The sequence below is a fragment of the Neolamprologus brichardi genome, chromosome 7, assembly GCF_056152115.1.
Source record: "Neolamprologus brichardi isolate AB-2024 chromosome 7, ASM5615211v1, whole genome shotgun sequence".
Classification (NCBI taxonomy): Eukaryota; Metazoa; Chordata; class Actinopteri; order Cichliformes; family Cichlidae; genus Neolamprologus; species Neolamprologus brichardi.
Window position 1 is genome coordinate 39,376,971 of NC_142110.1, and position 13,883 is coordinate 39,390,853.

Genomic DNA, 13,883 nt, shown 5'->3' on the forward strand with positions numbered 1-13,883 from the left:
TAGGCCTGCTTGACGGAGGCCTTAATTACAATAAAGAAACTTAACAGCAGATATCTTACTTAAAATAAAAGCCAGTAAGCTATGCAGAGATGAGACAAAAATAAGATACTACACATAACTGAAGCATAATGCCAGCAAATTCCATCAGAAGAGAGTAGCAGAAGAAAGTAGTGTGTTGCTCAAAAAAAGTAATAAGATGTACTTCTTTATTTTAAACAAAAGGGGGGCTGGCACAATAAAAATGAATGTAATATAACCTGTACTGATGTTGTGTTAGTTGTAGTTTCTTTATAAATGAATGTTGTAACATGTATGTTTTTGATATTAGGTGCTTACTGTTATTGTTCTAATCTAGGATTGGAGTTAAGATAAAGTCCTCTAAAGCATAATAACCAAAGTCTAACTTGTCCCTGACTAGGTTACCTGTGTCGTGGCATCTCAGCCACAGCACAGTGTTACCATGGCATCAAGTGACACCAAATGGAAGCTTAGTCCTGCTGCGTGTCAACCATTCAGCGCAGGGCACCTACAGCTGCTATGACAACAGTGGGCGGCTCCTCCGTTCTATAAAACTGAGGCTGGGCCGTAAGTGTTCCTGTGACTTGTTAAGCTTGCTCTTAATTTATGGGTTAGCACCATTAAAAAGGTCTGTTCTGTATCTAGTCTTTTGGCATGGGACTGCAGCCTTCAAAAATTCAGTTTTCTAAGCAGAAACCTGCTTGCATCCCTGTGTTACAGGCCTCATGTATACAGTAAGCCTCCCAATCCCCTACAGATCTTAGAGGAAGTTTATGTTTGTGCCCCTGAGAAATTCTCATCTCTTTTACAAATTTATCTCAACATGTTTTTATTTCCCTCTGGATCTGCATTTTTAATGAAGGAATTTAATAGGACAACTTCCTGAAACAGTGATAATCAGAGCACCAATGCTGGTCCTCAGAGGAAACTGGTCTTATCGGTCATCAATTAGACAAAGCCCTCCACTTCCTATAACTGTCTTGCACAGGAAGCATCTCCCTAAGTAGGCTTCCTTTTGAAGTTCAGGGAATTTTTCCATGGTACTGGTCATTCAATATTTTGGTTAATGTGCAGGAAACTAGGGCACAGACACCGAGCTGTTAATGTTAAACTTGAAGACAAGCCATATAAACTTTAAAAAATATAACAACTTATAACAGAGCTCTGAAAAACATTACTCCCTTTCTATCCTGAAAATGATCTATGCCTTACTACTGTTCCCCAGATCCCCCTGGGCGGCTGACCATTTCCTGTCAAGTGCCCAATCACACACATGTTCGCTGCTCCTGGGTAGAAACTGTAAAGACCTTTCTGCCAGCAGAGTATAATGCCTCCTTCAGGTAAGAGCTAGTTACTGCACACAGTTGAATTTTGAATGCATTGTGTATAGTTTGAGTAGTATGCTAATATATAGTATATATCAAATTATCCTTCTTTGAGTCTGCCGTTCTTCCTCCAACTTGTCATATGGCTCTTAAGCTGGGCACGCATACTTTTGCAAACTGTAGTGTTCTCAAACAGGAAACAATACACTTAAAGTGTTTTCATAGACTGCAGTAGACACTAGCAGGAACAAGACTGACTCTTAAGGACTGCTGAGTAAAGATTAGACATTCAGCTGGTGGACAATTCAACAAATAAATAATAAGTGTAAACAAATACAGTCAAAATATGACTTTTCTGCTCTGAGATGTAAGCATACTGAAGCACTGAACCACAAAAGGGCTATTAGATCTGTTACCTTTTTGCTGTTGAGGTAAATAATTTCACTTGTGCCATTGTCATTTCTGTTCTTTTTATCTTTTGTCTCACTGGTAAATGTTTGGCACACTTCGAAAGAATTCTTATTGGGAAACACTAGAAGACACTGATTCTTAATAATTCATCTGGAATTTACAGACCACACACTACACAGCTTTATCTGGTCACTGTAAACACCATAAGCCAATGTGGAACAGACTCTCAGAGCTGACATGTACACACTACATTTATATCAGCCTGACATTTATTTAGAGGCTTCAGTATTGAGCTGTGGTGAATTGGTTGTACTATTTTGCTGTTTTTAGCACATATTTCAGTTGTCATTAACTCTAAATAGCATTTTCTGTGTGTTTTTAAGCAATGGTAAAGAGTGGAGCCCATGCATCGTGGACGTCACCCAGAAGCACTGCGATGTAGTTCACCCTGCTTTCTGGCAGCCCATCCATACCCTTAGAATCACAGAGACGAATGCGCTTGGGTCTAAGAATACAACCGCCAGTGTTAAATTACACGAGCTATGTAAGATCACGCTAAACACACTTGTGTAATATAGGCCTCATATATACATTACATTTTAAGGATTTTTTTTCCCATTTCCAAAATATTACCTGCATTATGAATAAACACACAAAACAAATTCTGGGAACACAAAGTGGAATTTCACACATGCACAGGTAAAGTTAAAGCAAACTGGTTTGTACAGAAGACAATGCATGCATCTAATGACACACATCTGTCTTTGTTTCTGCTGTTATGACCATGCCCTAGTGATTCTCATATTATGACCTAATTCATCCTGTTTTGCTGCATCACTGTCTACATTTTCACTGCTCTCGAATAGAGGCGTTCATAGCTGTTTGAGATCTGTGAATGGCCATTAGATGTTGTTCACCATTTTTCCCATTCTCTGCATTTTGTTTAACACACAGGTGAGGGCATTATTTAAAACAATGACAATATTTAATGGATAGTTAATGAAATCATTGAAGTTAAATTGGATTCATTGTACCAGTTGTACCAGGTCATGATTTTGTTTCAACATACTTTATTTCATTAACGTCATTATTTTAGAGTTTTTGATCACCAATAGTAACATCAAAGTAAAACAGCATGAGAGATTTTGTATGTTTTTTGCCCAGTGAAAATAACACAATATAATACTTAATCAAATTTTATTTAATCCTGTGTTTTCCAGTAAAACCAGACCCTCCAGAGTCAGTGTTGGTGAAGGAACTTGAAGGGTATCCAAAGAAGCTACTGATCTCATGGAGATTTCCCTCTTCCTGGCCCCAGCATGATGCTTTTCCTTTGATATTTCATATCAGATATAGGCCACGGGGCTCTATTTTCTGGTCAGAGGTTTGTAAGCAAGACCGTTGATTTCACTTCAATGTCGATGGGGTTGTAGTTAGGAATAAACTTGAACATGTACATTGGAGAAAATATAACAAATGTTTCAAATATTTTACCAGCAGTTGAAAATAATTTTTTGATTTCCAACTGATAAAGCACAACTTTCTGCTTTTATATACTGAGATAAAACATTAAAAGCTGCACAACTGTTTCACTGTTTTTGTTTTGGTAGGTCACTTTAAACACACTACAGCTAAACACAAGGGGGGAAGTGTTGGTCATGAACTTCTGCATTGCGATTTCTTTGTTTTAACTTTCTAAGTTGACTGCTACCATCTTGTTTGTGGGTGTGTGGGTGTGTGTGCTCCTTCCCTGACATGTTTCTCTCTCTTTTTAACCAGATTTACTCTTTGGATAATTCAATTGTAATATGGGACGCTCTGGCAGGCCACCTTCACCAGGTTCAGGTGCGAACCCGTGATGAAATTAACGCGGAGAGCCAGTGGAGTGAATGGTCTCCTCTGCTACTCGGCAGGCCCTGGGAAGGTAGGAGGAAAAATTAAAGTAGTCCGTATCAGTCATTTTATTTTGAGAGCAAATTTACGATCCAAAAAGCGATCAATAAATTAAGGCATTATATAGATTTGATTAAAAGGTAACACGATCAAATAATTATCTTTAAATACACTTAAAGTTGAATCACATTCAGTTAAGAGTAGTATTAGAACTTTTATTAAAGGCTTTGTACTATTCCTGTTTACTGACTAAAGTAAAAAAAAACTTACTCTGGGCCTGTGTTTGCCTTACAGACTATACCACCCCTGAGCCTGATGTGGAACCAGAGGACATCTTTACTCTCCCAACCAAATCAAAGCCTGAAGCCTCCACTCCAAAGTCACGGGGTAAGACACCAAAAGAAAACTGTTATTACAATCAGATATGTTGGGGGTAAACTAGAGTGCAGCTAATGTCACTAGATTAGTACTACACCACCTAGGTTGCCACCACAATTACCACAACCCCTTTTAGCACTACTAATATTAGACCTGCTCTGTAACAGTTGCTATTATCGTTTCATTACTAAGTAATTTAATAAGTAATATTATATATAAAATAATAAGTAATTTTAACCATAAATGATTTTCATTTATTAACATGTTTTAGCAGCAGGTAGCACAACAGTGTAGCGGCTCAAATCTTGGATCAGTTCTCGCATACTGATGTTTCTTGATTGTTTTTTTTCCGCTCTCGCTCCGTCTAGACTTTACTCAGTTATCTTCAACAGCTGAGAAGCTGAGGCATTATTTACAGTTATTAGAGGAATTAAACACATAGCAGTAGAATGAAAATTATGTTTATATATGCATTTTGCTTTCCCATACCACTTAGAAAGGTCTTTCTGGTTCTTTGACCCAATAGCCCCTTGAATTAGTGTGGATGGCCTGACCTTATGTTTTGTAAAAGTTTTACAAAACAGTTGTTGTGGTCGTCAAACTTAAGGGTAAGAGGCTTGGGGATGCGTTAATGTCTGCGATGTCATCACAAAGACAGCCAATTATACATTTCCCTTGTGTGTATGTGTGGTCCTCCTCCTCCCCCTCACACATAGCATGGGGTAGACAGCAGTCACTGTGGAGGAAATACTACTATCAGAGAACAGTTTTTAGCCAAAATATGAGCACCTCTTGTCCAAGTGATTTTAAGTGCACTTAACACTGCACTTACTCCAGTTTCCAGTAACATGCCCAACAAGTTTGAAGCGGATCAGATGAACAGTTACTGAGATAGAGGTGAAAAAAGAGAAATATGTTTTTTTAATGATGTAGGTGTCCTTCAGTGTATCTATTGGGCCTTTTTGAGCATACATTAGATGAAAATGATTGAAAACCACTGAACCATGCGAATCATAGCCTAATAAGCGCAAGACGAGATGTTTTTACCTTGTGTTTTGGTGGCGTTAAGAAGGCTCATCGGGCATTGATGCAGCAGCAATCTCTAGGAAGGCATTTATTATGGTTATTACTTGCTACTTGATAGAACAGTGCAAGTAGCTTGTGCCTGGCTTCATCACCAAATTACATATAATTGCAGTAATTGGCACCTGTGGGATGTCATGTTTTCTACGATGCTGTGTGCACACTGGATGAAAGCAAAGTACATGGCAAGCTCAGGTATACGTGGGAAAAAAACAGAGTTAAAAGCAGCCTGCAGCTGCAAGCATGCCGTCTAAAATATACACATGCAGGATACGCACAACAAGTATACACCCACCCACACGCAGTATATACAAGGAGACAACTCCAGGTTTGGCAGTGGAGGACAGGCTAAAAGCCTGTGACTGGTGCTGTTGGATTATTTAAACTGGTGTCCTGTGAAGCAGATGTCTTCTTCTATTTGTGTCAGCGTGTGAGAGAAAGCACTGTCGTTTGCAGATGTGCTCATAAATCACCTTTTAATGCTGTCAGTGATATGCACTTTTGCGTTTTCGTTTTTGGATGTGTTGGTACTTTTACAGTTCGGGGTGATGTTTTCTCTCATTTGTGTATGTGAAAGCGAGTTGTTTACCCCTCTCAGTATAATAAATGCATGTTTGGGTGAAAAGCCATAATGGCAGATTTCAAATTAGCTTCTCACCAGGGAGTAATTAAATCCAGGAACACACACAGCTTTTTTTCTTTCCATTTTTGTCTCACATAGATGTATAAACTTCTCCCCATGTTATGCCAATTTGGACTTTTATTGTATTTATTTCACTGCACTTTTACATCTGCTTATTCCATTATGTGTGCGTTCGTCTCTCTGCAAGGTCCTGTGTGAATTCTGTCATCTGTCCTTCTCTGTACCTCCCACCCTGCTTGTTTTGCTGAACCTCCCTTCTCCTCTGCTCCTCTTCTCTTCCCACCCAGGTTCTAAACACGGGGATGAAGGTAATTTAGGTCTGGTGATTCTCCTGGTTTTGTTCTCTGTGGTCATCCTCACCACCATCTTTTCCCTCATCTTTGTTGTGTGGTAAGAAAAATACACACACAGGCATATCCCACATCCACAGGCCATGACTGTGTGGTCTGTGTCTCTGTTTTAGTTTGAGTAACATTTTTTTCTTTGTTTCTTTTTTTTTGGATAGCCTGGCATTCTTAAAGTTTTTGTCAGTCAGTGTTGATGGTTTCATTTTGTATATCCAGGATGAGACAGAGGCGACGTGATCATGCCACCAAACAAGAGCTCACCTCTATGGTCAAGATGAAGTCCATCCCAATCTAATGTAAGAAACTGTTACTATTTTTTTAGAGGCTTTTTGCCATTTTTATTCCCCCCTTACATAAACTATGCTGCATATATGAACATACCTGGCTGCTTTTGTGTTTAGATGAGCACATTTGGGAGTTTTGACAGTTTCAGACATTTCACTGGTGAACAGATTCTGTGGCAAGGAGATAATTAAACTCCTAATTAAATGTCACTTCTTTCAAAATGCCCTCAAAAGAGCACTAAGCTAGTGAGCCACTGCCTAAAGAAGAACCAAAATGGTTCAAAAGAATGCTATAAACAACATTCAGACAACCCTTCAGATAGCTAGCCAACTTGTGATTATAAGGCTAACACACACACACACACACACACACACACACACACACACACACACACACACACACACACACACACACATACACACAGATTATAACCCTCCAAGTATGGCTGCATATCTGTCATCTAACTCTGCTATTTAAATCTGTGCTTTTGTAAAACCTTTTTCCCTCCTGCTTCCGTCTACTCTGCTCTCCTTCATGTGCTCCCTTCCTATCTTCAAATCAAATCAAATCAATTTATTTATATAGCACTTTTCACAGGATAAAAACCACAAAGTGCTTCACAGTAATATAAAACAGAAATACATAAAATACATTCATAATAAAACACAGCACAAATCTAATTAAAAGCCAATCTAAATAAATGAGTCTTAAGTTGCTTTTTAAAAGAATAAATACAATCAAGGCAACGTAATGATGGAGGGAGAGCATTCCACAACCTGGGGGCCACCGCTCTAAAAGATCTATCACCTCTGGTCTTAAAACGAGTTCGTGGGACTACCAACAGCCTTTGATTAGAAGATCTCAGGCTGCGAGAGGGAGCGTGGGGTTCTAAAAGATCAGAAATGTAGGCAGGGGCATCACAATTCAAAGCTTTAAAAGTCAGTACCAAGATTTTAAAATGAATTCTAAAATGTACTGGAAGCCAGTGTAATGAACGTAACACTGGTGTAATGTGGTCTCTTTTTCATGTCTTAGTTAAAAGCCTTGCAGCAGCATTCTGGACTGACTGGAGACGGTCAAGATTCCTTTTGCTCAAACAAAGAAAAAGGCTGTTACAATAATCTAAGCGAGAAGAAATAAAAGCATGAATAACCATTTCTAACTCAGACTTAGACAGCAAAGTTCGCAGTTTAGAGACGTTTCTTAGCTGAAAAAGGCAATTCCTAATTAACTGGCGAGAGTGTTGTTCTTGGGACATGGCAGAATCAAAGATCACACCAAGGTACCTGAGGCTCGGGTGAACAGATGAGCCAAGAGAACCAAGATGCTGTTTGATTAGAGATATCTGGTTGTCGGGGGCAATAATTAATCTCAGAGTTCAACTGTAAGTAGTTGTCACCAAGCCACTGTTCAATGGAAGCTAAACATTTAATTAAAGAGGACAGTTTATGGACTTCCATCGACTTAAAAGAACAATAGAGCTGAATATCATCAGCATAGAAGTGATAAGACACCTCAGGGAACTGCCTAATTATAAGTCCTAGAGGTAACATGTACAAAAGAAAAAGAATAGGACCCAGAACTGAACCCTGCGTTACCCCACATCTCAGATCTTTAGAATGTGACATAAACAGATTTGCAAAAACACTAAAAGATCTGTTGGAGAGGTATGACTGAAACCACTTCAAAGCCAGACCGGACACACCGACTATGTCCCGGAGCCTGTTAATCAGGATGGTATGGTCAGTGGTGTCAAAGGCAGATGTCAAGTCCAACAAAACCATGACTGAGGATGCTCCGGAGTCAGCTGACATCATAATGTCACTAGAGACTTTAAGTAATGCAGTTTCTGTTGAGTGACTTTTACGGAAACCTGACTGAAATTTGTCATAAATTTCATGTTTTTCTAAAAAAGTGGTAAGTTGTTCTGCAACTACTTTTTCCAGAATTTTCGATAATAATGGAAGCTTAGAGATAGGCCTATAATTCTTAAGCTGAGTTGGATCCAAACTGCTCTTTTTTTAATATCGGCTCAACAACAGCATGTTTACAGAACCTAGGGACCACACCTGTTAAAAGAGAGGCATTGCATATCTCTACAATAGAGGGGCCAATGACAGAGAGAGCATTTTTAAACAGCCCAGCAGGTAGAATGTAATTTGCACAAGTGGTAATTTTCATTTTATCCAGCAGAAGTGAAAGGTCATGTATGGTCATTGGGTTAAACACTGACAGTAAATGAAGGGGAGGTGACCCAGAGACACAAACAGATGGTATTGAAGAACCAATGCTCATACGGACATGATCAACTTTATCCACAAAGAAATTCAGAAACTCATCACTCTCAGATATAGATGTCACAGGTACTCTTCATTTTTCATCAGCTTTTTCTCCTCTCATCTCAGGTTAATTTGAAACCTCTTCAACCCATCAGCCCCTTCTGAGGTTTCACCAGTGAGTCAGCTTGTACCATTCCCCGCTGTTAACATGCTGACCGTCCATATTTGGCTACATTAACCACAGAGCGTCATTCAAGAGTCCATCCACAATCCAAGGCAGCAGGAACTAACTCATGTAAAGAACTTGACAAAGTAAGGTCATTACCAGTTTATATCGGCTGACTGATGGGCAGTTTTTTGAAAGATTTCCTTGGACATATTCAGTGAGTACAAGTGCACTACCCATAATGCAACATGAGACTCCTACCTGCCGTCCATGGGTATAGGGACAGTCCTCTTCACTTCAGCAATGCTCACTACTACACACGACTGTAGGAGCGACACTGCACAGGGACATTTGAGTTCACTCATAACCAGTGCTCTGTCAAGTCTCCCCAAACATTTTTTTTTACTTTTAAGCAACAAATAAGGAAAAACAAGTGCAGCTGCCAAACAGGAGCAAAGGGGAACATTGTTTCTGGAAGAACTCATCACCCAGAACTCCTCACACTCTCAATCACTGTGAGAGGTAACACATATAGCGTGTGTTCATTCTCACCTCGACTGATTGACCGACTCAATGCTGTGAAGGAAGCAACACTTCTGCTAATTTCTGTGCGTGTCTGATGCCAAAGAAGCAATGACGGGCATTATGGGCTCAGGTGGGAGGCAGGGAGCAACCTGTCACCTGCTACTGGCACGAGGGAGAATATGGACATAGAGAATGAGGTCCGGGGTTTAATAGACTTTGTTTCATTTATCAAAAGTGATTTTATGTTGCATGATATCCCTGTTATGTTGTCTGGCATATTAAGTAAAGGTTTTGTTTCTTTTGTTGTAGTTCTTTCTGTCCATCCATTCACTGTTTCTAAATGTGTGCGAACGAAAGACTCGCATAAGAGAAAGAGGGAAAGATACTGGCCTTTCACAGATCACCAGCATTATGAAAATACATGGATTCTTTGTCATCTAGAGAATATTGGAGCATACATATTCAGCAGTTTTGTCTAGATTCCAATAATAATAACCCCAGGGTCATTGTGTTTAAAAAAAAATGGGCGTGTGTTTTGTTCAGATTCATTATTAAGTCAAACCATGAAATCATAAGAAGAAGAGGAAAGTAGTAAATCTGAAAAGCTGGAACTTAAAATTTAATTGGAATAGATGAAAATTGTTGTCATAAACTGACTGGTGTAGTCAGCCAAAGACAAAATATGACATAATGAGGCCATTAAAAAAAGATCATGTTTTTTATTGGGTTTTTTTAAATAAATTACAAGATTAGAGTGATGTTACTAATGAAATGAGGACAAAGGTTTAGATCAAAAGGGGCCCTCAAAGGGCCTTTGAGGGGACAAAAGCAAAAAGTGCTACAAAGTAGCTTGCTTTATTTTAACACGAAACATGGAAAGTGATGCAGAAAGTGCTTCATTTGATATCATTATGAACAATGTGTATACTCGCACGCCTCATATCTGTCCATACACGAGAGAGGTGCATTCTGGGTGGTTACTACGGTCTTGTTCACCATAGTAACTAACATCGAAAGGGGTACGCAGCACTAGGCTTTCACTGCAGTTAGTAAAATGAATGTAAACGATGGTTTTAGGATGCTGATTTTTCTTGGGGTTTTTTGTTTGTTTTTTTAGGGGACATTTGGGGAGAGGAAATAAACAGCGGGGCATTGGCACAGATCAAATAGTTGCCATCAATTGCAGAGATTGTACAAATGTAAGAACCACCTGCATCAGCTGCTCATTTAACCTTTGAGTTTATGAGGTAGATCAGTGCATGCTGGGCGGTGGTGGAGATGAGCACGCACGCAATAAACTGACAAGAGTAACCCTCGCTCACTGTACATCTGTCTCAAAACCCATCGCCTCACAGAAAACACTCGATTTCTGGGTGGCCAACACTTAAAAATACCTCCGATACAGCTTGTCTGCTTTAGTCCTGCTTTTCACACCTGTGCCTATAAACCTTGTGTCCTGCTAGCTTTGCACCACAGATGGAATCGAGAGGCTCTTCTGCTTGAGAAGCAATTTTTCTTTCTTTCTTTCTGCTGGTTTGGTTGTTACGTTCTGCTCATCTAAGGCTGTGTAGTTTCTTTTGCTGGCTGTCATTTCAGAAACACAAGCTGCATCTAAGTCAAACTTTTTTTTGTTTTTCCCAGTTTGGCAACTGTATTGTCTCTCAAGCTAGCTCCACATATTATGCATGGATCCAGTTGAAGCTTTTTTGTATATTATTGTATATCAAACTTTAAAAAATGCATACCTATGTTATATGTGATGTTTATATGTAAGGAAAAAACATAATTTTTGGGGTAGGTTGACAGACATGGTTTAGCTCAGTCTTGTGTTAAGGACATTTCCTTTTAATAAATCTGTCCTTCTACACAAATATTACATCGGTAAATACATTACATGCTCCCTGTCAATCACTCTAGGTCAATACTAAAACTGATTGGACGAATTGGAAGTGAATACAGTGTCAATGAAGGGAGATTTCAATAGGATTAATAGCCTGAGCTAAGCCATTTCTTGTGAGTCTTCCCAGCATTGTGTATGTGTGTTTTTTCCCCCCAGTTATATGAAGCTGTGTTACTGTACGATTACTGTATGGACAACGTGTTTACTGAGTTAGTCCTTATCCAATGTTTAATTCCTTTTTTTTTTTTAAATAGAACCACAAATGGATGTTTTCTTTTCACTGACACTCTCCTTCCTCCATTCTGGTGGCAACATTCACAAAGACAGTGAAATATTTTAAAAATTATTCACAGAGTCAATTTGAGAACCCGCCCTTTACTTCCTTTTTAAATTGTGTTCCAGTAAATTCGGGGCTCTGATGGATGTGAGATATAAAAGGATGCATTTGGAGCTTTTGTACTAGAATGTGCACACAAATTTGATTTTAATTTCTTCTGTTTTTTTTATTTTAAATATTACTATTGGTGCAATGAATGTCATCTTTTTGTCATTTAAAACAATCTTTGTAGCTGAATCTTTGTATAGTAAATTCTTTTCCTTATGCTTGTCTTGTCCTTCCAAGGTCCAGTCAAAAAAAAAAAACTTTAATCAAGAGTGAACCCACTACCTGCTCTCTGTGTGACTTTTATACTAAATATTCAGTTTTATAAGGCCAAATTAGGAATTTAAAAAAGATGGTAAATATAACATAGAAGCCACTTTGCCATAATTGCTGGATTTACAGGTAATAAAGTTAATATTTTTTCCAATCTACACAGTAATGTAAAAGTGAAATTCCTGTTTTAAATATATTTTTATGATAAATATTCAAAGTAAACTTTGATCAATTGTATAAACCATCCATCAGATTCAATTTTCCGGGCACAGTGCCATATGTTTTAAAAGGCGCCTATAAATAAGATGTGTTTTTACTATTACTATTATTATTATTATCATTATTATTGTTATATCCGTGACTGTTGTTCACCCTGTCTATTTTGTTTTTAAGGGTTCAATGTGACATGTTTTCTGTAAGTGTATGCCTATGGAGTTCTTTCTATGTCTTTCTTGGTGTTTTTGTTATTTGTTTTGTTTTTTTCTGTGTGGACAAACTTCATTTACAGTCTATGTTCCTCTGCGATATGTGACAGGTAGAGGAGCCTGTTGATTTTTAGTTCTTGCAACTCAGATGAAACTCAGGCATCCATTCTCAGATGTACATAGTCATTTTTGTTTCCTTGTGTTCAACAAATATCACCATAAGCTGTTTTTTTTTTTTTCTTCCTTCCTGTCCTGGTGTCTGTGAAATTAAAAAAAAAACTATTTTATCACACTTCTATTCCTTTTTTTTCTCTTTTGTTTCCCATGAAAATTCAATGTTATGGTTCACTAACCTTTTGTCCGTAGTTTCCATTATCTTTTCAGTACAGCTGTGCATTTGTTTTATAAAGTTTATCTACTTCCTTGTGTATCACAGTTTATTCTTTGGTTGTTTGGTGGAAAACAAAATCCAATTGTCTAGAGTTACTCAAAAACAAAAGATGTTTGTTATTGTTTGGTCCTTTGCATTGTGTAAAAGCTGAAAGAATTTCCCCTTAAGGCCTTTTCTCTTTGAGGCAGTTTCTGACGTCTAAATGCTTAAGCTACCTTTTCTTGTCTTTGTGACAAGGAATTTTAAGATTAATAATTAGAAGGAAATAACCCCGATATTCTGATCACACTTTGACAACAGTCTTATTTGTGGTGCAGGGGGGTTTAGCGCAAAGATACTTTGTCATAGCCAGACAAAGGCACCAGGTAGTGCTACTAATAAAGTCAAAGAAGGGTGATGAATATCTCTACACCGTGTAAGGAAATATAACATAAAAGGCAATGTTTGTGGTGCAAATAAGACAAGTCTTCATTGTGGCTCTCAGTGCTTCTGTTTATGCCTACCATAACAGCCGTACATTATAGCTCGGAAACCTTTGATATTTAAATCTTATAGTACTCGGTGCAGTCGGGCGTGACACTCTCAGCCAAATAAAGAGCTATAATCTTGGTGATAAAAGGAAAAAAATGCACAGAATTATTTTCCAATCTGCGCTTCTGTTTGAGCAGTGTAAATCATCAAGTATAAACGTACTGTGAGTGGAATACACACAGTATTGCATTAGCACATTAGCACAAGGGCTTTGTACTGACCCTATAGGTCAGTTTAAGACAATACCACTTAGAAAGATAAAAGCTGTTATTGCTCGTGTTTGCCATCGTTAGTTTATAAATGGAGGTAACTGTCTTATGTTACCAACAGTGAGCTTTGCCAAGTAAGCCTTTTGGTTAATGTATCTCAGACCAGACAATTACTGTATATGCTTAGTGTTTCATAGCTGTGCACTCAACTGTGCTTAACGAGGGATCTTAGAACATTTATCCCACCAGGCATGCACTGTGAAGCAGGATTTTGTCTCCGGTAATGTCAGGGTTAACCTTGGCTTTGGCTTTTTTTAGACTATGAAGGTGGTTTGTTTCTTATCAGGGTATGTCACTACAGTAACTTATGCTGGAGAAGGGCCCTGAAAAAGTCAACAATCCTTCACAGATACAAACAT

The 13,883-nt window shown here is 38.4% G+C and overlaps 1 protein-coding gene across 2 annotated transcripts in view; it reads left to right on the forward strand.

The window, feature by feature from the left end:
• il11ra (interleukin 11 receptor subunit alpha) overlaps window positions 1-12,625 on the forward strand; it is a 53,430-nt gene extending 40,805 nt beyond the window's left edge. For both annotated transcript variants that reach the window (XM_006795595.3, XM_006795594.3), the window contains exons 4-12: window positions 419-585; window positions 1,244-1,358; window positions 2,138-2,298; window positions 2,975-3,138; window positions 3,534-3,678; window positions 3,942-4,034; window positions 6,039-6,141; window positions 6,315-6,394; window positions 8,789-12,625. In XM_006795595.3, coding sequence (XP_006795658.1) covers window positions 419-585; window positions 1,244-1,358; window positions 2,138-2,298; window positions 2,975-3,138; window positions 3,534-3,678; window positions 3,942-4,034; window positions 6,039-6,141; window positions 6,315-6,393 — 1,027 coding nt within the window. In that variant the 3' untranslated portion in view covers window position 6,394; window positions 8,789-12,625. The remainder of the gene's footprint in view (window positions 1-418; window positions 586-1,243; window positions 1,359-2,137; window positions 2,299-2,974; window positions 3,139-3,533; window positions 3,679-3,941; window positions 4,035-6,038; window positions 6,142-6,314; window positions 6,395-8,788) is intronic.
• Window positions 12,626-13,883: the final 1,258 nt, after the last annotated feature.